Below are 27,746 nucleotides of genomic sequence, written 5' to 3' on the forward strand. Positions count from 1 at the left end.
AGCAGTGGCTAGTAGTAGGAAACAAGGTATTGAAGCCAGAAAAGAGCTCATCAGGGTAGGGCACAGTTAAAAGAGACAGATGGTCCATCCATACAAAGAAGTTTAACTTGGAATTGTCTCAGAAAGAGCTGCAGGCTGAATTCCAGAAGTTTAATTTGTTATAAGGTTTCATCAGTACAAAGCCCAGACATATCATCTAAATCAGGTGTTGAGAAATTACAGTATCTGTTACTCCCCTTATCTATCTTTTCCTCTCTTACCTGATATAACCAATCTGAGGTCTGTGCTGCAAGAACCAGCGATAGGAGACTTTGTCTTTCCACCCAACATTTCGGGGGTCCTTCCACAGCAGCCTGACCTGATCATTGGTGTCCCCTGTGTGCCAGAGGGAGTTGCGGAGGTGCTCACCAGGACCTGTCTTGGATTTCACAGCCTGCAAAAATGCAATTTTCCAACACTGACCACAAAGAAAAGTCACTTTCAGGAGCCAAGATTTTGTTCAGTGAGGAGCAGGTCTGCAGAAGGATCCTCTCTGCTACTAACAGACCCCTAACTTCTGTTCTACAGCCGCAGCCACTGCCTGCATGGACAAAGCGACCAGCTGGGTACCTGGACAAAGGAAAAAGAGGCAGTCTGACCAGTGAGGGTCAAGAGCACAATCACTGCAAAGACTAAATGCTCCAGTTGGTCAGAAAGGCAAGATTATGTTCCTTAAAGCAGTGCTATAAAAAGGGCTGTATGGCAGCTGCCTGACTGAACCGTTTTGACAGCAGTTGCCAATAGAGAACACCAGTCAAGCAGCACAGCTGACATGCAGTGCAGTGGCTGGGCTTATGCATGGCACGATGACCTGGCCCATGGCCAGCACATGGCCAGATGGCATAGCCAGGCTGCAGTGAGCACTGTGTCCTTAGCCAGGAGCCACCACCAGTACCTTTAGCTGAATGCCGGGCTCTGCAACAGCTCGGAAGGGAGTCGCTTGCCAGTATGTCTGTTCCGTCTGTTTCCACATTACTACGTAAAAGCTAGAGCTGTCTTGATAGCCAAAAATAAAGCCAGCATAGTCGTCATCTGTCACTGTGTTCACATGAAAAGTGCCCTCAAAGTCAACGCCGTTAAAAGCTGTGTAACCTAAGAGTATACACAAGTTAAAAACAATTCTGCACAACACATCTTCAGATTCTCAGCGTTTTCTGCTGTGAAATTTGAATCTCAGAAGAGGCTACATACCAACAGCAAGGCCAGGATCACTGTTCATAGTCTGCACAATTTCCATCCCCTGCAAGGGTAAATTCAGGGTGGTTAGCATGTGTGGCAAGCTGGATTGGCTAAACCTTTTCTGGTCTCCCTCTAGCACCTCCGTCATCCCTCTCTTCTGTTTGCTTACAACATATCTGTGATGCTTGTAGCTCTGAACTAAAATCAGTGAGAACTATAATCAAACAGTAATGTTTCAGCTTCTTGCACAGCCTGAGTCGGGAATGATTTGTTGGCTTTCCTAGTGCAGAATTAGTCATACTGGAATTTTGATACTTTCTTTCCCTAGCACAATCTTCTAGAAATCTGAATCTGGCCAAAACGGGGGTGTAGGGGAAGAGGGTTGTAGGAGGAAGAGAGCTTTTCCTATGCTTAGCTCATACAGTTGGATCACAGAGTTCAGAATTAAACTGACTGCCAGGACTGTGTTAAGGAAGATGTGTACACCCCAGCTGGTCAGCAGAGACTGTTGCAATGGGAAAAAACTGCACGTTCCCTGTGACTCAGAACACATTAGCTGCCTGAAGGCTAAAATTCAGTAGTTTAAGTTACTGGACTCCATCTAGGAGTACTGGACCTCTGCCCAGTCCAGCACTCTGGGGTCCCATTACAGGGACATGGACCTATTGGAGGGAGTCCAGAGGAGGCCACAAAGATGTTCAGAGGGATGGAGAACCTCTCCTATGAAGACAGGCTGAGAGAACTGGGGGTTTTCAGCCTGGAAAAGAGAAAACTTTGAGATGACCCAATTGTGGCCTTCCAGTACTTGAAGGGAGCCTACCAGAAAAATGGAGAGGGATATTTTACCAAGAGCATGTAGTGACAGGACAAGGGGCAATGGATTCAAAGTAAGATCAAGTAGGTTTAGATTAAGTATGAGGGAAAAAAGTTTTACTGTTAGGTTTGTGAGGCACTGGAACAGGCTACCCAGAGACACTCCAAACCTGTAAGTGTTCAAGGCTGGCTGAAGCTCTCAGAAACCTGATCTAGTGATGTGTGTCCCTGCTTATGGCAGGTTGGGGTTTGAATGAGATGATCTTTGAGATCTCTTCCAACCCAAACCATTCTAAGATCCTAGAAAATGCTGTTATTTAGCACATCAGACTTTTAAATTATAGGAAGGATTAATGAAACTTGTTTGCTAGAGAAATATTTCAACAGGGTAACACACACGTCTGCCTTCTGACAGCAGTGAAATTCGCCTAGAATAAGTTGGCCAGCATGTAGCTGTTTTAGAGTTTTGGGAACATAAATTTTGATAGCTTGAAGGCTATCCTTCATTATTACTCCTGAAAATATTCTACTAACCAACACCTTCCACTTTCCATGTCTACCAGAGGTCCAGCAATTGCAGAGCTAATTTTATTGTAGTTTTCAAATTATCTTTCTCAGACAGGTAGGAAAGATCAAGTGACCATGAAAAATCATTTTTACCTGGTTCAGAACCACCCAGTTGGGATCAATCTGTGCATCCCCCTCTGGGTCCAACACCACTGTCTGATAGGCCCTGAAGTCTGTCAAGGTGATCTCTGCATTCTCAGGACACACATCAATCCGATCAATCACTGTGTCCTGGTCAAAATCAGACTCACAGACATCGCCAACTCCATCACCTGAATGCATCAGAGAAGGAAAGGAGATTTATAGTGCAGCAAGTAGTCACATCTGCCCCAGCCATGGGATAAGGGTGTCCAAGAATCAGGCAGAGCATCAGCCCTGCTGGCTGTAGTGCCTGAGAAAGTGCCTCTGTTTTGGCTAAAAGGCTCCTGAGTGCTGCTGTTGTTCCTGGGATGAGTGTATGCATTGGTAATGACAGTGTTGCATCCTGGTTCGAACAGCCTGGAGATTAATGTGGTGCCTGAGAATCAGAATGGCTCCTTAAGGCTCATCTTACCATTATCATCTTCCTGCCCCAGGTTGGGGACCAGCCTGCAGTTGTCAGGGCCTGGAGGCAAGAGGTCAGGAATGCCGTCATTATCATCATCATCATCACACTCATCACCCAGCCCATCCTTATCTGTGTCCAGCTGGGAGCTATTAATAACAGTAGGGCAATTGTCTGTGCTGTCCTGGTGCCCATCACCATCGCTGCAAGCACAGAAACAAAAAAGAAATGGTATCCCAGTATCAGTTCCTGCCTCTGCACAGGGAACAGCACAGACACCTGAGGGGGAAACACACCAGTGGCAGCTCTGGAGCTGGAAGCAGACCAGTGGGCAACACATCCTGTTGTTGCTCAGGTGGCTGAACTGCAAGGAGAGCAGGAACAGAGACTCAGATAAGATGAAGTGGCAGGAAAGCAAAGGAGGCGGGAACTAAAAAAAACGTTCCAAGCCTGGAGCTAAAAAAATACTCAGGGAAAAGAAAAATAAGCCTTACACAGTGTGGAAAACATACTGGAGCCCAAGACCCCAGTCAACATCCACTCCTGAAGGGCATGGAAGGCACATCCAACAAGTGCAGTGTCACCAATCAAGAGGCACTCAGGAGACAACAAGAGCTGGACACCTTGTGTCCCTTGTCTTGTGTGCACATGTGTCTTGGTGCTCATGAACATGCAGGTGTGAGTGTGAATGAAGCTTTATGAGAGTCTTTACCTGAAATCAGACTGATTTAAAAACAAGCACTGTTCTTACCCTCCTGCATAGCAAATTTTTTGTAGTGGATTTGGCACTGCTACATTAGTGCTTGGACTCAATGGTATTGTTTTCCAAACTGAATGATTGCCATCCTGCAGGGGGAACATACAGTAAGAAATAGAGGAGAGAGTCTGTAGCTCCTTCCAGGTCATGGCTGCATCACCTGGTCACAGGGAAGAGCCACCAAGCACATGGACACATTCTACAGAAGAGGGTTATGTAGCTACGCCATAACTTCTTCATCCCAACTGTTAAGTGCATCCCTGAAAAAAAACTGCTTGAAGTATGGTATATTTTGTACACCCACCAAAACCAAATTACTTTCTAGCAATTAGCAGGCATGTTTTCTCTCAGTGGCTTCTTATTAGCACAGGTGGAGCAGAAATGACCTGCAGCCAAATTAAAGTCATGCTATGGCTTATAGATAGGAATATTCTCAAATACCTCTCCCTGGTTAAGAAATGTGCTTTAATTTTAGGTCAGAGTAATCAATGTTTGCACAATATTGAGATAAAATGCAGTAAGCACCATATGTGTGTATCTACTCAAGGTTAAGCATGCTTCACACAGGAAATGCTTCACACGCATTAGTGAATTTTGTTGGAGGGGGCAGGGGGAATACCTTTTTTAAAACAAGAAAAAGAACAAAGACATATTAACTTAAGAGTAAAATGCAGATGGCCTTGGTAGCTACTGGCCCAAGATTGGGAATGATCCCTGTTGGAACAGATAAGTAGGATCCCTGCAGGTCCCTTTGCTGAGGGAGCACCCACCAATGGCCCTGAGGTAAAACCCTGCAGCTCTCTGTGGCTGGTGAAAGGCTGTGACAGCACAGGATTTATCATTTCCCTTGCCTCTTGCTGTAAGTGAGGTGCACATGGGAGAACCTGCCATCCCTTAAGCTGATTATGCAGAAGCTGCTTCCAGACAAGTGATGCAGTTTGTCATGGAATGTGCTCCTGTGAATGCCCAAGGCATATGAAAGCCATAGACAGAGGATCCTTGCCAGTCTTGGTGTGCTAAAGCAAAGGGCTTGCTCTGTAAGTGTTATACACTAGATAATAAAATTTTGTTTCTGCAAAGAACACTAGGTTCTTAAGGAAATACATAGAACCCTTAACTGTGAAATTTCTGCTAAGGAAGCAGAGAATTGAAAGAGGAATGAAAAATAAAGCAAAAAAAGAAAGACATTTTCTCACTAAGAAGCTCTGAGCAGTGCTCTGGGGTTTACAGCCAGAGAGCTGTTTTGAGTGCCACTTCCACAGAACTCAGAGGAAGCCTGTGTGAATGGCTATAAGAGTGAAGGTAGGTGTAATACCACAGGGAAGTGAACAAACAAGGCTAATAAATCCTAACACTTTTCTTGAAATAACAACTCTGAGGAATTAAATCCAGGCTAGCCTGAGGGATTACAGCTCTCCAGGAATCAGCAGCATGCTTCAGCTCAGGATGAGCCTCTCTCACAGCATACCTGTCCTGATTGGTATCACATGAATCTCCAACCAGGTCATTGTCGACATCTGACTGCAAAAGGGAACAGAGAAAGTTCCACTATCAGCTGCCAAGAGCATCTATTTGCAGGATTAAATCAAAACACAACCAAATCAAATACAACTAAAATAAAAGTATGAAGAGACATTAGTTTTACAGAATATATTTTCTCTTTTGCATCATCCATCTAACCAAGAATTCAGTTTTATTAAAGAAAAAAGACAGTGCATAAACACGGTTAAACTTAATTGAAGAGTTCAAACAAGATTCCTCTGCTACTGAAAATAAGTATTTCTCATTTCTAGCCAAGGTTTATTTTTTAAGCATCTTTAAAAATCTATTATGTTTCTCTATAGTTTCCAACATTTCATTAGTCCCAGGTGAAATCAGAATTCCAACACATGAAAAGTTACAATGACTTCTCACCTAGCAGCACTGAAAACTTTGGTAAATAAAGACACCAGGATTTTTGTCCTGATTAAAGAAATACCAAGCACAACTAAATCACACCCCTGTGTGGAGTTTGGCATTGAACTCTGTGGGACTGGAGCCTATTTCAGAGCATGAGAGTAGAAGATACATGCTGGGCAGAGGTCCCAACAACATCCCAAGTGGTGAGAGTATAACTGGTGGCTCCCCCTTCTCACATCAGGAGAGTCAGCAAGCCTGTAAAACTCTCCTGAATACCTATATATATATATATATATATATATATATATATATATATATATATATATATTATGTTATGTTATGTTATACAGGAAATACACTTTATTATTAAAATATAAACACTATGGCTGCATGGGTTGCTTCACTCTCTTGCACCTTTTTAGGCTCAGCAGTCCCTATCCCTAAACAAGAATAGTTTTTCCTTCTGCCTGCTAACCTGGTTTGGGTTGCTGATTGTAGGGCAGCTGTCACAGGCATCACCAACACCGTCATTATCTGTGTCCTCCTGGTCTTCATTGGGGATCCTCTGACAATTATCCAAAAGGTTCTTAATACCTAGAGTAAAGTGGATTGTGTGTTAAAGACAGTTCCCATATTTGTCCACACGGGGCAATATAAACATTAAAACATCAAAGACACTATTCCTTTTCAACAGCTACTTAATCCTGCAATGAAATTATAAGCCTACACAGTAAATCTTTGTTACATGTGCATCGCTCATTTAATAGTAGTTAGGAACATCTTGCTAAAGCACAGATGTTCACTCCATCACACTCTTTAATTACACACAATTAATTCTATCCTGTTCCTGTATCGCAATTTACAGGATGGGATATTTCATTTTTTTAATTACATTTGAAGGGGTTTGATTTTATCACTTCTTTAAATCCTCCTACAGCAATGAAAATAATATGTTATGTAGCTCTGGGCATAGTATAGTGGAGCACTGGAAACTCTGCTTCCAGTGACTGGCAGCAGCTGGATGCCTTGGAACGTTTGTAACTTTAAAGAAATGCTGAATGATCAACAACCTTAACTTCTACATGAAACATGGCTTGGTTTCTCTGTTACAGTGTACAGTGCTTCCAATGCAACCGAAGGTATGTATTAACTAAATTAAAGGGATGAAAACCACAAGTTTCACAAAGAAAGACTATGTGTTACAGCTGGTGACATGGAATCTCCTAACATGCAGCACACTGGGAAAACCTGAATGACATCAGAGAAGCTCAAAGTGAAAAATCACCAACCATCTCCATCCATGTCATCATCACATGCATCTCCTTTCCCATCACCATCTGTGTCCCTCTGGTCATTATTCAGGACACTACGGCAGTTGTCACAAGCATCTCCAAAGATATCTTGGTCACTGTTTCTCTGGTTAACATTAGGAACCAAGACACAGTTATCCTGCAAGAGAGACGGAATCAGACATCAGTCAGGCCATGAATCTTTAATTTCTACTTTAGATGATCTATAAAACTCTCATATTTCTAATAAAAAAAAAAAGTGTGAGCAGTTTTGACATTTTATGTCAATATTAGCTCTGGATCAGATTTTACTTGCACCCTCAAAGCTCTGCTTTGAGCCACACTGTGGGAACCCTAATCACAAACATCCAGGACTGTAAGGCTTTACTTATAACCTCGATTTCTGATTCTCATTTTCCATGGGTGCATGGTGAGAAACCTGTTTTGGTACCCAAGCTTTCTCACGTGGTCCTTTTCAAAAGCTGCAGTTCAGAGACTGACAAGGTTTGCAGACGCACTCAGTGAAAGGCCATTGCCCCCTTCTGGTACAGACTAGCTGGAACTGGGGAAAGAACTTGATGCAAAAAAGTACCTTTTTTGTTTGGTTTTGGTGGGTTTGTTTGTTTCAAACAAGCTGCTATTGACTTTCAAAGTCCACCAGGAGGTATACAGAGAAAATTTTATTTCAAAGTGGTATAAAATTTCTATAACTACTCAGCATACCCATGACTTGCTCCTATTGTACATAGAGAAGAACAATAGAAACAATAAAAAAGTTACTTGATTATGAAGGTGCTGAACCTGCAAATAGATTTAAAATTGTAGGAAGATTTAAGTTTTTAATTTTAGAACATTAATAAAACTAATTGATTTAAACTAGCATAATTTAGTATGGAAGTCTGTGGCAAAACAGCCTGAGACAGACCCTCTGTGACTGCTAGTCTGCCCAAACTCCAGGTGGACACTTGTACTCCGGATAACATATTCTTATGCCTTGGAAGCACATTAAGCAGTATCAGTCAATGATCTTAATATGGAACAACACGTGGCTTGCAAGAATACAGGGTGAAAACAAAACAGCTCTTCCAATCTGAATGTATCCTCTAATATAACATGGAAACATCTTCTGCTTTGCAGACAAAATCCAAAGCTTTTTCAAGTTATTGGCAAGACACACATTCATTTATGTGGGTTTTGGATCCCTGATGAATATGTTGTCAGGTCAACCTGCTCCTTAAATAGAAAGATGTTAATGCAAGTAATATTCCTGAAGGTCATGCTGTGGGAAAGTGTGACAGAAGGACACAAGCTCTGTACAAAAAGCATTAGAATTAAATGATAAAAAGGATATAAAGGAACAAAGGATTTAAGGCTGTGTGGTTTAAGTCTTGTAAGAATGAGTATTACATGAAAGTAAAAGGCAGAATTTAAGGGGCCACTGACAATGATGGGTATGTAACAATCTCTGGCAAACAGTAATGAGTCAGATTTCAGAATCATTTCCCATTGCAGCAGTGGGAAATCCTGTTTGCACAGACCCCTGCATCCTGATCTACACACAGCACCTGCTCATTGGGAATGCCATCTCCATCTGCATCGTCATCACAGGCATCTCCGATCCCATCACCATCAGCATCTTCTTGTCCAGAGTTTGGAACAAATCTGCAATTGTCCTAGACAGAAAAGCAGACAAGCCTGATGTCCTATAGGTAAACTGGAAGTCTTAATAATTTGAATGACATTTTTTTATTAATAACTAATTGAAAATTAAGCATCAAATTAAACAGAATTCAATCACCTGAATAAAGGATGAATACATTGAATCATATTTCTTACAGTTTTCCTCTTTATTCTTTCATGCTTTGAATTATTATAGAATTAGGAAAGCATTTCTTACCTTTCTGCAGTTTTCAGCAGAGCATGAGAGTTCTTCATTAGGGTAGCCATCAATGTCAACATCTTTTCCACAAATATAACCATCACCAGCCCAGCCAATGCCACACTATCAATAAAACATCATGGTAGTTATCAAAAGGTTAATGAGTTACTGTAGAAATATTCAAGAAGACTCACACCAGTCTTGAAATCAGCAGCGTATGGAAGTCATGACCAGATACTGAAGTACAATGAGATACAGAGAGCTTGAAGCAAAAGTTTTCTTTCCACATTGAGAGATTCTGCAGTGTATCCAGACATAGCTAGAAAGAGCTACAACTTGATGTCAGCTGGAATGCGTGCCTGACACAGCCAATGATTTCAGTGGGAGCTATAGATTTCTTATAGACACTGGCCAGGAACTAATCTTGGCTCCTCACTGGCGGGTTGAATAAAAGGAAAGAGCAACTAGGTAGAGTATGCACCTTGCATCTTGTCAAGGGGCACATGGTTAGATGGGATAACTGTTTTGTTCAGTATCTCAAGAAGAACACATCTGCAACTAGAGAAACTTTTAAGAGAAAACTGTGTTAGCGATTAGGAAGTTTGCATCAGCAAAATAAATGCATCTGCACACAAGTTTCTCCTAGCCAATTAAATTATTACTGTTTCAAACCAGCACATCATTTGTGTCAAAGACATATGCAAAGAACTGCTTGTCAAAATCTGGCCTTCCCTTAAAACCAGGACTTGCCTACTACAAGTATCTAGTCATCTTCCCATTACAGCATGGACTTAAAATATCCTAGATTATTTATCTTTGAAACAGATGTACTTAAAAATGAGACCAAAGCAAGTGCCAGCAAAAGCATGCACTGTATCCAAATTTAGGACACAGGATTAGTCTCTTGCTTTATGTTGCAAGATGGAAAAACTAAGTAATATACTTCAGTATACTCTTACAATGGAAGTTCATATGCTACTTGTGCTCCTCTGCTCGCATAGCTGGTCAGCCCCATACAACCTCCCTGTGCCTGGAATCTGCCATCTCACTTTAAAAAACATAGTCTCCATCAGCCAGCAAATACAGGCACATTGGCTATGCAGGGAGGATCCTTACTCACAGCTGAGCACCAGGAGGGGAATTTGTCCTTGTGATGTCTTCTGTAGAGTGACATTTGACAGTCTTTTCTGAGGAGACTACAGGAAGTCTACAAAAGTGATTCCTAAAGATCTAATTACACAGGCACAGTGAATATGATACATTAATATGGCTGCTTTACAGACATGTGGCAAGAACAAAATAATTGCAAGCCAGTTGTCACAGCTGGTCTTGGCCAGTGTGCCACAATTGGTAAAATATCCAACTGTATAAAATGACCACAAAGCCTTTCTCATTTCCAGCCCAAAATGGCTAGACTTCACTATAAAAATGCACAACTTAATGAACTCACAGTACATGTCACCTCTCCTCTCTTCTCCTCAATACATCGGGCATGGATGCTGCATGGATTGAGGGCTCGATTCCTGCAGCTCCGTTCAGCCTGGCATCCCCTGGTTTGGTCTCCTGTATACCCTGGTTTGCACTGGCCACACTGGTAAGACCCCTGTAAGAACAAGAAGTCACCAGCCAGGCTTTTAATGGTACATTTTTGGTTTTTAAAGCATGCACAAGAGCAAGATGAAGTCATACTGTTTATGCTGTGCAAGTGTACTTTTTCATCCACTGAGGCCTCTTGTACTGTGAACAAACTTTATTTTCTACAGGAAAATTATATTTGACTCCCAGAGTGCATGGTGGAAAACAGACTCAACTCTTGTCTGTTTAGACCAGTGTTTTGTTAAGCCAGAGAAAAGTCACATAGCAGCAAAAGCTTCCACATGATGCCTTGTCCTTGCCAGCACCACCCTGCACTGCTTCCAGGTGGCTGAAACTTTGTGCAAACTCAAGGCAGCAGCTGATTAATCAGGATGATCTTATGATCATATTTCACTGGATGATCTTATTTCACTGTAAAGCACACCTATCAGTTTATCTAAAGGCAACTAGGCACAAATTTTAATCAAAGAGAGATAAGAAAGTTCATCATGTCTTTGTCCCATTTTATTTTTAAGCTAAAATGTTTTTAAAGCCAATTTGATACAAATCCTCTTTTTCAGAAAAGAATTCTGTATCTGAAGACATAGCCATCCTCATTTACACTGCAATAAGAACATCCATGTAAGTTTTTGCTATGGTTTACCATGACACATGCATATGTATTTCATATGTATTACTCTCTCATATAAACAAGCACAAAAGAGCTAAGCCAAGTAATCTCATTATGTGCTGGACTAATCACTATACGAGATATAAATAGATAAATAGTGATAAGGTGAGATCTTCTTTAGGCATGCAATGTGGCTTTTGTCTCCGTCTCACGTTCTTGTAGACCAGTAACTTAAGACATAAAAGTCAATTGAGAACAATCTTTTTATCTTAGGGAGAATAATTATTTTTTGACATGTCAAGGGACAGAAATGGGCAGATCTCAGACAAACATGTGCATCCAACCATTGGTAAAACTGAGGTGCTGCATACAACTTCACTCTTCGTGCACAAAGTCTGTTGGAAGAACTGTCAGGACTGTTGTAGTCCACTATCACAGAGAAATCTACTTACTGCTCAGACTGGCATTATTTTTAATCCCTATTCCTAACTTTGTTACAAATTTTAACTCTGTTCTGTCTGCATACTTTGAGGATGAATATGAAAATAAACAGATGATTGAAGAGTAAAATAATCCCTGGGTGATGCAAATGGTATGACTTATTTAAACCACACCAGCCTGTACATTTTATCCTAATGGACACCAGGGTAGTATATACTGGAGTCTGCTGAATTTGCTTGGTATATATCCTATATCAAGCACTGGTATGCATGAAAATAGCCTCTTAGGCAGCATTTCCAGACCAGACTGTTTCTGAAGGGATACAGGATTAGAAACCCTACACTGCTCTGTTTGGACAGATGGCAGGACACTTGGTGCCTGCCCTCTGTAGACAGGGCCCGATGGCTTCCCAAAGAAGCTGCATGTCTAGTCATGCAGCAAGATACAAAATGTGACAGCGAATCTTCTAGATATTAAAAAAAGATATAAACATACTGAACAGTGAAAGCAGCCCTAAGAGAACAAGCTTATTCTCAAGGAAAGCTAACACTGAACACAAATGGTAGCCTCAATAATACCTTTCTGCAGAAAGTACCACCTTTACACCTGAAGGATACTTTTAACCTTTTTCCTGTCATGAAGAAACCCTGTGGCATGTCCAGGACAAGGAGATCAGGCCCTGCCAGGACAGATTTATGAAAGGTGGGTCCTGCTTGTTCTGTAACCTGCTCAGTGGATGAGCTTCTGACAGCAATCCCCCGGGGAGTGTGGCAGCTGATAGCGTGGGCAGGTGCACTGTTCGCTGGGTGAAAGAGTGTCTGGATGGCTGGGCCCAGGGAGCAGTACTGAATGAAGTGACATCCAGCTGTTCAGTCCAGCTCAGTGCTCATCCAGGTCTTCAGTCACCAGTGCTGTTCCCCAAGGCAGCTCCACAGGCTGGGGCAGAGGGGCTGGAAAGGCCCTGGGGGTGCTGGTGACAGTGGCTGGACATGAGCCAGCAGTGCCCAGGTGGCCAAGAAGGCCAATGGCATCCTGGGCTGGATCAGCAATGGTGTGGCCAGCAGGACCAGGGCAGGGATTGTCCCCCTGCACTGGGCACTGGTGAGGCCACACCTCGAGTGCTGTGTTTAGTTTTAGGCTCTTCCCTACAAGAAAGACACTGAGGTGCTGGAGTGAGTCCAGAGAAGGGCAAATAGCTGGTGAAGGATCTGGAGGACAAGTCCAGGGAGGAGTGGCCAAGGGAGCTGGGGGTGTTTAGCCTGAAGAAAAGGAGCCTCAGGGGGGACCTTATCACCCTACAAGTACCAGAAAGGTTGCTAGAGATGGGTGGGGTTCAGTTTTTTCTCCCAGTTAAGAAGTGACAGGACAAGAAGAAATGGCCTCAGACCCTCTCAGGTTAGAAGAGATTAACATTCAATATTAGCAAGAATTTGTTTACACGAGGAATTGTCAAGCAATGAAACAGGCTGCCCAGGAAAGTGGTGGACTCACTATTCTTGAAAGTGTCCAAAATAGGTGTGGATGTGGCACTTGGCAATATAGTGTAGTGGCGGGATTGTCAATGCTGTGTTAAGAGCTGGATTTGGCCTTAAGGGTCTTTTCTATTATAAATGATTCTATGATCATGTGATCCTATGTCCAGCTTGCTTCATAGCATTAAAGTGGTTGTGTGCCCTTCTTATTGGATCCTAACATCTTTCAAACCATTTTTACTTCTCCTATGCTTGCTCTCCTGCATTTAATGTATATGGGCATTAGCAGTCTTGTACCAATTGTAGCTCCTTGTTTCCATTTATTTAGAGGGATAGCTGTTACTCTATGCATAACTCCTATAAAGAAGGCAACAAGCAGGGAACAGCTTGTTTACACAGTTCTTCAGGAGGCAGGAAATAAGGGAAGCAAAGGTTTAATCTTTCAAAGGAGGCTTCTTGCAATAACATACCCATAAACACACATCACTTGATGGTATGGACAGAAGAGCTCCTGTTCTTCAGGGAAAGTGATAAGGATACAATTCAGATGAATGTGTTCATGACAAATCAACTATTATTTTTTTTATTATTAGCTAGGAAAAGAGAAAAAGCTTCTTTGATTTACAAGAAGAAAAAAAGTTGTATTATTAATTGCTCTTTCATCAGACCCATAAATCCAATCCTAACCTCATGGAATTTTAAAACAATTAATTTTTTTAAAGGCATAAATGAAAATACACTTACCAAAGTGTTTATGCAATGGGAGTTCGGAACACAGAGTCCAAGTCCTCCATTCTGACATTCATCAATATCTAAGCAGACCTAGCAATAAACCATATCCAGAAATAATAAAATTAAAGTAAATTTATTAAGACCAAAGACTGAAGAAACGCCACCAAAGTTTAATCAACAGTTTAAGACTAGAAAAGAGATGTAGCCTCTCCTGAAACTGCTCTCAGAATGTCACGGATATATCCATAGGCTAACTTTCCGAACCCTAAAGAAACAGAAAATTTCAGCTTTAGGATGTGCTCTGGCTTTATGTAAACAGAAGAGTTTACACAAAACTGTGTTCCCATTCTAGAGTGCTTACAGAAATATGCAAAAATATTACAGCAAAATGGGCCTTTTTAATAATTTTCTTTGTACTTTACAGCCAGTATACAGAACTCCCTGAAGTTGATCAGAGATACTTACAAAGATGACATTTTTTCTTGTCTCTATGCCAGTCAAGAATATTACATTGTTAATACTCCCATTAAAGCTGTGCAAACACAATTCAGATCTCTAACTGAAACACTCTGAGCTCTGCCTAACAGAATGAGGCAATTATGGAACAACTAAAAAATAAATACCATTCAATACAGATGCACTGCTAATATAAAAGCAGCACCTTGCAATGCAATTGTCATGGAGGTGCTGCCACTCACCTGCTTATTGTTCTTGGCATAGCTGAGTCCTATCCCTTGCACAGCTTGTCCCGTATATCCTGGAGGACAGGTCTCACATCGGAAACCTGGAGCAGTGTTCACACATCGCACACCAGGGAAGCAAGGGTTGTAACGACACTGCAGAGAAAAAACAAACCAAGCACGTGTTTGTGCTTCAGTAACATCCAGACTCTGTGTGTACAGACCTCTCACCAAAGGCAATGCTACGTAAAACACCTGTACATCCTCTGCTCAGAGAGGGCTTAGAGAGGAAACGGTCTCTGCAGGTATTTCTGACCTCAGTAAGTCTTCAGCTATCTTTGTAATTTAAATAACATTTGCAACCTTTCATTACAGACTGTAGTTGATATGTAAAACTCTCATCCTGAATCGTCCCGTTAGCTGGGAAGATTCAGGTCCCTTGGAGGCCGAAGGGTCCAGACCACAGTATCAGGAAAGCCACATAACTCCAAGCCTCCAAACACCCCTTCTAATGTGTTTTGTACACACAGAAGTGGCAGTAGCATTTTCCTTCATTTATATTTGGACAAATCTCATAGCCAGTAGGAATCCAAACATAAGCCAGATAAGCAGGGATGTGTCAGTGGCATCCACACATTTCTAGACCAGAGGCCCACAAACAATCCTTGGAACTTCTCCCAAAATATCACACGCCCACAAAAGCACCCTTGGCCTGAAGGCACCATTCACTTCATTGCTTTATGCAATTTTAAAAAACAGCTGTGACAGATTTCACTGGTGTTGTGGGTGCCAGTTTGGGAAATACATCTCACATTACTGCCTTTCCAACATCAACACTAGCTGCTTGGTAGTAAGAGTTTATGAGAGTACCATAAACATCAACACACCATCCTGCTGCACAGGACTCAAAGATAACAATAAATGAGAAACATGAGAAAGGAATACTAAAGAGTTTTAAAAAAATGCTTTTCCTCCTTCCATCACTAACGGAAAAACTTAGGCAAGACAAAGAGAACAAACCAGACAATATCCACCTACAACTCGTAACCAAACACACACAGAGAAGCAAATGTTTAATACTGTAGTGTGTTTGACAGAAAGGTTTGTTAATAGTATGTCAGTCAGTGATATAAGGAAAACGTCAAACCTAGGACAGACATTTTATGCCTCCTTATTTTGCTGTGGATTCCTTATTGTAGGCAGCAGAGGGCACCCAAATTACACAGCACACAGAGCAGAGCTGCAGATCCCAAGATAATGGGCACCAGCATACCAAAGCAATATCTTCAAACTGGTAATCAATTAGGGAGGGTACTGGAGAGATGCTGACAACCTCAGGAAAGATGATGGCAGCTCTTAGGGATGTTCCACATTTGTCTTTACCAGAATTTGTACAATACTTTCTTTTTAAATGCCTATTATCAGGAAGTTCAGAATTAGTTCATTCATAAAAGGCTTTAAATAAATTTTAAAAAACAAACCCAACTAAAAAAACTTTCCTGCACAACAGCTAACACAGAAAAAAAGTAATATGATACATTTCTCTCATTAGACAATTCAAAATTATTGCCATTTATTGCTTCTTAATTTCTTCATATGCAACTCTTAAGTAAAAATCCAGCTGATTCAGCAGGTATTTCCTGGCAAACAAAACTGCTCCTGACAAGGTGCATTTCCACATAAAGACCTCATAATAAGCAAGATTTTATGTCACAATTCTGGCAAAAATTCCTTGCTGTTTCTAATGTGAAAGCAGGTTGTCTGTCATGTGGAATGGTGGCAGGAAGATGAACGTACATGAATCCCCAGTGATTAGAGCCTGACTGCTAACAGACAACCACTTTAATATCAAGCCATCATAAACCATTCTTGTTTCTTTATCCACCACTGCTGTAATGGGTAGAGTTGCTCCAACCCTGGAAATGGCAGTGAGAAGATTATTGCCATGCTTTGCCTCAGTCTGAAAATAGCTCAGGAGGTGAAACCCACCCATGCTGGCAGGCTCCACCTAGGCTGGCTTGAACCTCACACCATGGCTGTCTGTAGCATGAAACATGTACCACAGCTGTCTTGGATCCATCACTTCCATTCACATTTCAGAGCTTCACTTCCATTTTTTGTGCCTTCTGTTGCAGCAGACACAGTTCATAGCACGTAAGGCAAAACAAGAGACATTGCCAATGTCGCAGGAAATTGCCACACTCAACTCACTTTCTCTCCCCAGTGCTTTTTGGAGACAGGTGTGAGGCACATCAAATCCTCTCCTGATGGTCTACAGGAGGGAGTAAATCAAAAGAGCAGTCAAAGCACGTTTCTTGTTGGCTAGGAAGAGGAAATAGGGAATTGCTTTTGCTGTTTTACATTATTAAACAGGTACACTGGTACTAATATGGTAGTAACTATCCACAGGCACAGTTTATGATCTAGTTCTGCTGGTTCCTTGGTCTACCACATCCAGGTAGTTTTTCACAAAAAAGACTAAAGAGTAATGGTGAAAATCATCCCACAGAAAAAATGCAGTGAACGTGTAAGTGGTTTTGTCATTTCTGTTACAAGTAAGTGTCACATTCCAATTAACACAGGTTTTCTTTAATCATTTAAGATAACTGTAGATTTATTAATTCAGTCCTCAATACAAGCAAACTCTGAATTTCTAACATACAGCACAAAAAAAAAAAGTAGATTTAAGTCAACATTATCAGATTTCAACACAAAGAAGCAAAAGGAACAATGACAATGATTGTTTATTTTCTTTCATAGAATTCTAAGGTAAGGATGCAAACATGACTCCGGTTCGGGTTGAAGCAATGACTTTGGTCTCCAAGGCTGGTTCGGGAACACAACAATTTAAAGAAACAAAGCCCATATTAAAAAAAGTGCTTCTGCAGCTTATAACAGAAGCTACAGCATCTTCTTGTGGAATAGAAATGACAATGTCAAAATGTGTTTTGGTTAGGTTTAGGTTCTGGGATTTTTTCCAAATATTAAGCTCCTTTAAGTGACTTCTCAACTCACCAGAGTGGTTCAAGTTTTCACACACATAACCTCCATAAGGTTGAAGAAACAGCAAAAAAGGGATATAAAATCAAATCAGAATTAATTGACATTCACTGTGCAAGCAGCCAGAAAATGCTGAAGACAAAGTATTTAGCAACCCATTGATATGTATGAAACAGTTGCTTTTAAGTTTTTTTTTTTTTAATTCAGTGAAAGTAACTATTTTACCTCATCAATATCTGAGCATGTAACTCCATTTCCCGTGAGTCCTTCCGGGCAGGGCCCACACTGAAATCCCTCTGCTGTCTCCATGCACCTCACTCCCCTGAAGCAGGAATTAACTTCACATTTCGGTTTAGTGCGCCTAGGAAGCTGAGTTGGAAAACTCACAGTGCCTAAACCTTTAATGCAGAAAGAACAACAGTTTCAAATGGTTGAAAGAAATGTTCATCATGGCTCTCAATTGGCAGGCATTCTGAAGGAATTCCCAAGACACTTCATGTCCCTGCACTGTGCTGCTGCCAGCAGCTGTGCTGTAGCTGAAAGGCTCCATGCTAGGAATGGCTCAGGAACTTACTTGTCCCCAGCAAGGGAAACTGAGGCTATTCATTTAGTTCCATGTGCTTCTCTTGGCTGCATATTGGAGTCCTCCTTCTAGGTTAGTCCTAAAACATATCTGCTTCTCGTCCCCAGATGGGCCACCAATTATTGGTATTGGTGTTTGGCACCAATCAATGGTGGATGGGAACTGTCACCTTTGGCTTATTATCTTACTGTAAGACTCTCATACCTTCTCTCTGTGAGTTCTCACAGGCAGCTCCTCGCAACACTGACTGCTTTTCTTTCTCTTCCACATGGCCAGCTGACTTCTACCTGTCCCTGTCACTGCTGCCCGATCCTTTCTGTCCCTGGCAGCACATACTGACCCTGACTGTCTCTAACATGAACACCTGATCCTTTCTGTCCCTGGCAGCACACATAAACCCTTACTGTCCCTTGCACAACTGCCTGACCCTTACTCCTTGCAGCACAGCCAAAAAACTCCAGCTCCCTCTCAGCTAGCTAATCCACTCTTTTATAACACCCATCCTTATTGGACACAGCTGTGTCCTATTAAGGGCAGGCCTGTTCCTACTCTTGGGTAATTAGTACAGCGGCAACGCCTCAGGGGCAAGACTGCCTTCAGCACTATCTCTATTCTCCTACAATCCATCTTCCCACAGGCCAGGGCAGGAAACTCTGAAAGCCTGTAACTTCAGACCAAGGGACTCAAGTATAAGGATACAAATACAGGGCATTTTTCTGGCTAAATTTGTAACACCTCTGCTTTGTAAGAAAAACACTACAACAGCATCTCTGACGGTCTACAAATAAGAAGAATAAAGAAGGAGCAGCAGGTGGCCCACAAACACAGCAGGACTATGCAAGTACACAGGCTTAGATGCATAGAGACAAGCCAAAGGTGGGTCTTTCTGAGACTCTGGTCAGTACAGAACTTTGGTACAAGTGTATGTAGGAATTTGAGCTTTCCTTTGGCACTTATAAAGGGTTACCCTCCTTAGAGCTCAACTTAAGTTTTGATGAGGCTGATAGACCAGGAGAAGAAATCAACTAAAAGGCCTGATAAGTTTAAGACCTTTCGTCTCACACAGTAAGGGAGTATATTGGTTTTTATACTGATTGCTCTGGTGCATTGATTGTCAGCTGTGTGTGATGCAGGAGGGCCATGCAGTAGCATTTAGAAAAGTATGCATTTTTTTCATTAAGAGAAAAGATAAAGACCACCTTTTTGGTCTTACTGCTGTTAACTAGTGACTGCCTACTCAGAATCAGACACACTTCAAGTGGACTGCATAGGATCTTCCTCAGACACATAATACCACCAGAGCAGAATATGATTTCTCCATTGTCCTTCTACTAAGACTGTGCATGAGACAGCTGGGAGATGGTGTCTCCCTCTACCAGAACATGTGGCACAGCTTTGTGACAGAGTGAGAACTGACAGTAGAACCTGAGTGTTACTGCTTGGTTCAGTGGCATTTTATCCACCAATAGGTGATTGTTGGGTCTGTGGAAGCTTTTTCTCTAATGAAAATCTATTTTAAATCTGTATCTAAATACAAATACACTAGAACTTTGGACACAGTATTTTTTGAAAAGTACTTTTTAGAAACCACATAAAGCTAATAGGATCAATACTAGTTTTAAAACAACTCTAATCTCTTCTAGATTACCAGCAATAACAGGAATACTCACCACATGCTTGGCACTCGGCTATAGTATTTCTCAGAAAAGTTGTTTCTTTAACCTTGAGAATACAGAAAATAAATGTTATTTAGGTGCAGATAGTTTCAGTTTGCATTTGGCTGAGTGAAGAAACAACAGTCCCCAAGATGCCACTCAAACCATGCAACACAAGTAATTGGTCTTAAATGAGATGCTCTTTGTACTCCATAAAATGAAGGCTATGGATAATGGATGTACTTAGGTTAAGCCTTCATCAAAAGTCCAAAGTGCCTTGTTTGACCAAAGGAATGTGCCACCAGCAATTTCAGTTCTGTAGCCCACCAGCAAGTGAAACAAATGCAATTTCAGTTCCATGCAACAGACCCATGACTATCTAATAGTGGGCTAGGAGAGCTACTCCCTCACCAGACACTAAATTTTCTTGATCTGAACAAGCAAGCCCCATACACTCCTACATTTAATGATCCTCCCTTGCAAGCACAGGGTACCAGGACCTATATAGTTATTTCTTAATTGTGTCATACCTTCAAGGCAGTAACTCTAGACAGGAGTATACTGCTTACCCACCATCTGTGCTGACTCTATCAAAGAAGCAAAACTGGGATATTTCACACCAAAGCCTCCTTATATTACCTGTTGTCTAAGAAGGTCTTTCACATCTCCCAGTAGTTGGTTCATCTGCATCATTTGACCCATAAGCTGCCTATTAAAATCACCTGCAGGGAAGCAGCAATGGAAAAGAGAGTACAACATAACTCTTTGTCATTTGTCATGGTAATTTCTGAGATATAAAATAGAAACCCCATGAAGAACAGACACTACTGTTACTCAAGCCCTGTAGAAACCATCAGAGCAAACACAGTATTTACTTCAAATTTTATAGGGTGATTTTCACAAACTCAAGGCTTTTCTGGACTGAACTCCTCATATACCACAGAAATGGGCAAAGCAGAAAGCTCTCCACAGAGAGGAAAATAAGATCATGATTCTTCTACCATTACTTCAGTGTTAAGGCTCTTTGGGCAATTAAGGTCGCTAGTGCTACTGGTTCCTCCCAAGGCCTGAGACCAGCAACCCTGAGTGAAACCTCAGGATTTCAGAACTGGTATTTGTGATAATCTATTTGGAGCAAGAGAGCAAGATGAGGCCATGAAGCACATGTGCATGCAAGCAGAAGACACCACGCGTAAGCGCATTCTGTGTCACAGAGTCAAAGTCATAGAATCATCAGTGTTGGAAGAGACCTTTAAGATCATGCAGTCTAACCATCCACCCAACACTACCACTGTGACCCCTAAACCACTATACCATCACCTTAGCACCAGATACAGCCACCATCTGAGCACCTCCAGGTAATTTCACCACCTCCCCTGGCAACTTATTCCAATGCCTGACCACCCTAATAATGAAAAAAATATTTCTAGTATTTAAGCTGAATCTCCCCTGCCTCAGTTTAAGGCCATTTCCTGATGTCCTCCTACTGCAGGCATGGCAGAAGAGACTGGTGCCCACCTGGCTATACCCTCCTTTCAGGTGGTTGCAGAAAGCAATGAAATCCCCCTGAGCCTCCTCTTCTTGAGACTGAACAAACCCAGCTCCCTCAGCTGTTCATATGACACATTTTCTAGTCCATTCACCAGCTTTGTTGCCCTTCACTGGACACACTCCAGCACCTCAATCTCATTTTTAAAGTGAGGGGCCCAAAACTGAACACAGGATTTGAGGTGCAACCTCGCCAATCTGAGTACAGGGGGTTAATTACTTCCCTGAGCCTGTTGGCACAGCACAGTTGTAACCACTACTGATTCATACATATTTTTCAAAGTGAAGCTACCCAGCTTTCTAATCAAGCTCACTGTGAAGCTCTGAGAACACATCAACAGTGCCTGCTCTGACAAAACACTGTTTTTGTAACTGCAACAGTCATTTGGCCTTTCTTCTCAAAGGCAGCTCATCACATTGCACAAGTTTCATGGCTGCATTTGTTTCTGACAGGTGCAGACTTTGTATGGACTCACAAAATATCTACTCAACACACTATTAACTCACACCAGAAGTCAGTCTTCAATACCAAGTAACCAATTAAAGACCTCTAAGACAAGACCAAAAGTTGCATCTGTAATGAGCCATAGGGAAGGACCAAATCAAACCCAAGATGTTCAGAGGAGATTTTAATATCTTAAATAAAACACTGGTTTTGAGCCAGTGACAGAGAAGCAGAGAGCATGTTTAGCACAGTAGCTTGTAGTTGCTTCTCTTTGCAGCTTACTTGTGAATTTGTACCTCTTAAGAAAAAGATATTTGTTTACTTCTCTAAATCTGTATCTAAAAACAAGCTTCACAAATATATGCTCTTCCACAGTCTAGGCAGGCAGGATATTTTGATATTATGCCTGATAGCTTCAGGCAGTTTTATTCACATGCTATTTTTGTGAGTACTGAAAGCTTATATGAAAAATGTGTCTCTTAATGTTTACCTTATTGTTTTGTACTTCAAAGCATGTCTAACTGTTTTCAAACATTCTAATGGGAACCATCCAAATCCTCACATACTAAGTTTTCTTCACTTTGTATTTTCTCATCCAAACACTGAACAAATTTGAAGTCAGGAATCACCTGTTCCAGAGCCTGCCTCGGTTCTAGTCATAACCTTGCCATATTTTTATTTGGATGACAACAGCAGGACATAATATCATGCGTATTTTAGAATCCCATAGTGGAACACAGGCTGTCAGGCAGATGCTGGGGTCTCTTCTTGTTTTATTTTTAAAATAAAGGCTCATTTAGGCATTAGTAATTGAAACTTGCAAAAAATTCTCAAGACTTCAGATGGTGTTTGTTGGCTAACATCTAAATCAAAACCAGATCTACTCTGTAGTTATGTTTTGCATTAAGGTGGACTAAACAGGTTAAACTGCCATGAACTACATGTCCTGTGTGCAAATTTAGACAGCAGAGCAGAAACAGCTGAATACCCCTGGTTTTGGTTATTTTCTCTTCCATTAAAAGTAATTCCAACAGCAGGCCCCACTTGCAGCAGAATAACCAGTGTTTAGGGATAAGTATTCAGAGAGGCTTTTAAGGAAGCTGTCAGTCCACAATATAGTGGATCCAGGAGAAAGCAGGTAAGCAAAAGGTACCAGCAAGAAGCTATACAGTTATCTGAAGTCCCCATCTTTCTCTTGCCAGGATGTTGCAGTATAGAACCAGCTTAAATGCACAGCCAATTGGCCCAGGCATGCACAAACACTTGCCACGGTGAAACACCTCCGAGCTATTGCTTCTAACTCTCTTAGGAGCAACAGCTCTCTGGCTCAAGCAACACATTGGCTGCTGTCTGTGTCACTCAAATAATCAATTGTCATTCTAAGAGAATGACACCCATAGAACTATGGAATAGCCTGAGTTGGAAGGGACTCATCAGGATTATTGGGTCAAATCCTGGCCCCACATGGGACAATCTCAAGAATCACAGCATGTGTGTGAGAACATCGTCCAACTTTTTGTACTCTAGAAGATTGTGGTTTCTTGTCTGGTGAGCAAACAAGGATTATAGTATAGATGACGGCTGACAATAAAACCATTTCTGAACAGCCTATAATCTTTCACCAAAGAAGCTGTACATACTAATTTTATGTGGAATTAGGAAGAGGCAGGTTCCAAGTAAACAGAAGGAAATATTCCTCAGATATGTGATAAATTTCTTGACCATGCATTTAAAACTAACTGGACAGATTCATGGACAAAAACATATATTGAGTACAAAACAAAGACAACACCTCTGAGACAAGAGCTCTGAATACCATGAACTGGGGAACAGTGAAGAATTCAGAGAAAACCACACTAAGACTCCATTCCACTATTCTCTTGCCTGTGGCTCTATATTGATATACTGTCTCTAACAGCAACTTGTTTAAAGAGCCTTTGGTCTGATGCAACATAGCTATTTTTTATACTTTGTCAGAGTCAAGTACCCTACATGAACTAGACAACCTCTTAAGATCTCTTGGGACCAGAATGATTTTGTGATGGTAATCACATGCAGCAAACTAATCTCATCTACCAAACCCAGTATACCTTGCATCCTATTTTCCTACCCAAACACAAAAATCCAAATATACATCTTCAGCTTGTGTCTGATCATCATAATCTCATCCCACTGCTTAGCTGTCTGTTTTGTGTTCAAATGCTGTTGATTTAATGAAAAAGAGAGAGCTTTGAGGATAAAATTCATTTTTTTATCTAAGTGTATATATGTTAAGAAGAAAGGAAACAGAAGTATCTGGAACTAAGGACGTACATAGCTGAAAGGTAGACCAGATTTTGTTACCACCACACACCAGTGATGCCTACATTCATGTGACATAACCATGATGCTCTCATAAATTTCTGCATCTTGTTTCTGTGCTTATCAAAACTAAGCTGGGTTTGGCAGGGGACAGGAAAGGGCACAAGAGACAAGGTATCATGAATACTGTTTCAAACCTTGTACTGAGTTTCCTTCCTATGGCTGTCATGTATTAATATATTCCATACACAGTGTGAACCCTTTCTTCTCCCTCACACCCACAGCAGAAAGGCAGATGGACAGGGACTAGAACGACTACAGATGGGACAGTCTAGGACAGGTTTTCTGTGCCCAGAGGTCGGGAAGCATCCTCACCTAACATAGGGGATAGCATTAAGCCCCTGAGGGCCTGCAGGAATCCCAATACTCTCAGTTCCTTGCTTTCTTCCCTCTTCCCTGCTCAGTCTGCACAATGCTCAGCAGAGGCCAAAAAGGAATTGCTTTTAAATCAATGTTCCATTCAGCAGGTGACAAAAACCTTGGTTAAACTGCGGCAGGACTAGTGGCTACTATGCAATGGCTTTTCCCACACAGATATACAGGCTCTCTAGCCATGGCACAAACATTTTCTTCAGTCTCCTGCAAGCTCCTTCACACCTCCTCCCCTCTGGGTGACAGTCCAGTGCTCAACAAACGATGGGTGCTGTCAGTATGGATAAGTACATGGGTAGGTCCTGCTACTCCATTGATCTTCTTTTCACAGAACCAGTAGCAATGTACCCCATTTAAAAGCACGGCTTTCCATCTGCAATTGTTTGCAATTATTACGCTGACACAAGCAGATTATCATCACAAAAATTTGCCTTCCAAATTAAGCTAAAAAACCTCTTTCAGTCATTACAGACTTGTCTTTCACTAAAACAACAATTCATTGTTATATCACTAGCAACAGTTTTATCTCCAAATGGAACATTTTCTAAAACATTTACAGGAAATTGTCATAGCTATAATTTAGTAAAGTAATTGTTATTACTTGACTATAGGCTTCTTCACATTGTCAATATTCATCACATTAGCTTTCTTGCACTGCTATCATTAAGAACAATTTTAACTCCCAGTTGCAGGCCTTACCAGTGTACTGAGGTACAGGCTCAATTTGCTGGAGAAAACAATCCTGCAGGTTTCCCACTTCAGCAAGGGTTCCTCCAGTTACCAGCTTTAGCTCATCTAGTGTATCCTGCACTCACAAGAAAAACAGAGCTCACAATTCTGGTACAACAATGGGAAGAATATAAAGTATCAGACAAAGTAAATTCATTTTTTTAAGAGAAGGAGTCCATTTCCTACGCAGGCAGGGGTCCTACACCATTCCCTTCAGGACTATCCATCACCACGTGAACTGTATAAAATCCCTAATATTTGCCTGCAGATTTTTGCATAGCTATGGTTTTATTTAAAACTTTTTTTTTTACAGTTTCAATTCATATGATCTCACATACTAGGGAGTTCACATATTTCTGTGGTATATGATTTTTTTTAAGTGCATCCAAAGCAGTGTTTTTTTCCCTCTCCTCTCAAACAGGTACATATATTCATGTCAGGAATATGGGCACATCAGACATTCTCCATAAAAACAGGCTCACTTTCAAGCCTGTAATGAAACAAAGCAAGTGGGCAACCTTGGGGGCAGAATGCCTTTGTATCTTCTAATAAGTATTTTTGATTAATGATGATGGAAGGTGCTGTGGAAGAATGCCTTTGTATCTTCTAATAAGTATTTTTGATTAATGATGATGGAAGATGCTGTGGAAGACACTGTTTATCTCAGATCACTGACACGGAAGCTTTATCAACTCCTGGTTGACAGACAGAGGAAGAAAAGCTATTGCACTCAAACAGGTGAGGCTTTCACTCTGGCATCACAAGAGTCCTCCCTTTCTTTTATCGTTTTTAGTCTCTTGTTGTATCATGAAGAGGAAAGCCACATACATAGACAAGAACTGCTAATACAGAATTGCTGTAAGAAACTAGTGAAAAGCTGTCCTTACTGCACTAGCTAAGTCCTTACAGAAAGTCCACTCCCCAGAAAAACAATTAGATTGAAGCAAAGGAGGCAGTAGGTTTCTTTAATTTTATTTAAAAAGCTAAAAATTATGTCTAAGACAAATAGCAAATTTTTTATAGGGCTCATGTGAGCTAACATTTCACCTGCTCCATACGGAGCTTCTATTTACATTTATTTCACAACTTAGTATTAACGTATTACTGTACAGAGCTTGGCTGCTGTGAGAACTGAAGTTTGAATTCAGTGATCCAGAGGTTCACTGGTGATCCCTCTAAGTCCTCAGCCTGTTCCCAGTTTCCATGCTCACCTGTGGCTTTTCCTGGAGTGTGCGCAGCTCAGCTGACACCACCTTCTGAGACAGTGCTGAAAATGGTTTTGGCAAGTCCTCAATGGCACCTACTTGCAGGCAGTCCAGATACAACTCCACTGTGCTCAATCCCTGCTGCAGGCCAGTCAGCCACAAGATGACAGCATGGGGTTTCCCATCAGCCAGCTGGATGTTGCTAAAGATCACAGAATTCAGCCTTCCATCACTCTTCAGATAGCGCAGCACCGCTAGGACAAAATACAAAGAAGAACTATCAGAGGGTAGCAGATAGCCCCAGGCTGATCAAGGAACATCCTGTGGAAATCTGCAATTGCTCTGGTATTTTTCCATGTGTCCGCTTTTGTAAATGCAACCCATATGCAGACACAATGGTAATAATAAATGAGACACTGACTGTCCAAGATGCTTACGTGACTCTCTATTTGCAAAGCTCTGCTGCCTGTGCTGAGTTTTTCTCTGCTTTGTCCAGGCCTCTCTAAATGGCTTTACCAAAGTCACTTTACAGGCAATAATGTGTTAAAAGGCAAGTGGTAAAGTTACAGGGCCTAGCAGGCAGCCTCCAGTCAGCACCTTGGTTTGTACATATCTACAGACCCAGAAATGGTTTGTATATTTGGTTTGTACATTTCTACAGACCCAGAAATATTCTGTAGCAGAAGTATGCAACTAGAAAATTAATTTCAGTGATGCATACCACATACAGTGGAGCCATCCTAAGAGTGTATCCAAATGTATAATTAGAAACCAAAGGAAGCATGTTTCCAAAACAATAACTGCACTTCTCTGTAAAAAACACTCAATAAAACCAAAGTATAATGCAGAAAAGGCATAGTCCACTCCTAGATATGACTAAACCTTCTCTCAGCTCTTTTTAAAAGCATTAATGACTGACCTACCTGATAAAAATTCTCATTTAATTAAGTAAAATGCACCATCAAAAATAGCCCACAACAGCAGACAAATACTCTTGCAATAAATACTTGCTGAGTAATTTTGAAAAGAAGGTCTCTTTCCTAAAGAAATTGGATCAGTAAGCTAGAATCTGTGAGCCAGATCTCTAAGATCAGCTAGCTAGTTCTCTCCACACATCTCTCCCTGGCTCTCCAACTGCATCTCTGCAGAAGCTATGAGCTGAATGCATTTGGACAGTGTACAACTACCCTGCAGTATCAGACAGACCTTCAAAGATCCCACTGGTCACCAACCAACAGACTCTTATTTCCTGATCCTATCAGTTATGTGCATGAGGAATCAAGCTGCAGAGACATCAGGCATCTAAATATTTACGTGCTGGCTCTTGCTAAAGTCTGAAATTCACTGATGG

The 27,746-nt window shown here is 41.4% G+C and overlaps 1 protein-coding gene across 1 annotated transcript in view; it reads right to left on the bottom strand.

Moving 5' to 3' along the window:
• Nucleotides 1–27,746, bottom strand: part of THBS4 (thrombospondin 4) — a 38,955-nt gene that overhangs the window by 4,014 nt on the left and 7,195 nt on the right. The window contains exons 3-20 of the mRNA XM_021531126.2: nucleotides 26,402–26,649; nucleotides 25,161–25,266; nucleotides 20,375–20,457; nucleotides 19,751–19,802; nucleotides 17,723–17,895; nucleotides 14,516–14,653; nucleotides 13,830–13,907; nucleotides 10,417–10,569; nucleotides 8,985–9,089; nucleotides 8,653–8,760; nucleotides 7,088–7,247; nucleotides 6,274–6,392; nucleotides 5,368–5,420; nucleotides 3,152–3,345; nucleotides 2,692–2,870; nucleotides 1,231–1,279; nucleotides 935–1,131; nucleotides 261–433 (exon numbers count right to left, since the gene is read on the bottom strand). Coding sequence (XP_021386801.1) covers nucleotides 261–433; nucleotides 935–1,131; nucleotides 1,231–1,279; nucleotides 2,692–2,870; nucleotides 3,152–3,345; nucleotides 5,368–5,420; nucleotides 6,274–6,392; nucleotides 7,088–7,247; nucleotides 8,653–8,760; nucleotides 8,985–9,089; nucleotides 10,417–10,569; nucleotides 13,830–13,907; nucleotides 14,516–14,653; nucleotides 17,723–17,895; nucleotides 19,751–19,802; nucleotides 20,375–20,457; nucleotides 25,161–25,266; nucleotides 26,402–26,649 — 2,368 coding nt within the window. The remainder of the gene's footprint in view (nucleotides 1–260; nucleotides 434–934; nucleotides 1,132–1,230; nucleotides 1,280–2,691; nucleotides 2,871–3,151; nucleotides 3,346–5,367; nucleotides 5,421–6,273; nucleotides 6,393–7,087; nucleotides 7,248–8,652; nucleotides 8,761–8,984; nucleotides 9,090–10,416; nucleotides 10,570–13,829; nucleotides 13,908–14,515; nucleotides 14,654–17,722; nucleotides 17,896–19,750; nucleotides 19,803–20,374; nucleotides 20,458–25,160; nucleotides 25,267–26,401; nucleotides 26,650–27,746) is intronic.

The sequence above is a fragment of the Lonchura striata genome, chromosome Z (assembly GCF_046129695.1).
Source record: "Lonchura striata isolate bLonStr1 chromosome Z, bLonStr1.mat, whole genome shotgun sequence".
In the NCBI taxonomy this organism is placed as follows: domain Eukaryota; kingdom Metazoa; phylum Chordata; class Aves; order Passeriformes; family Estrildidae; genus Lonchura; species Lonchura striata.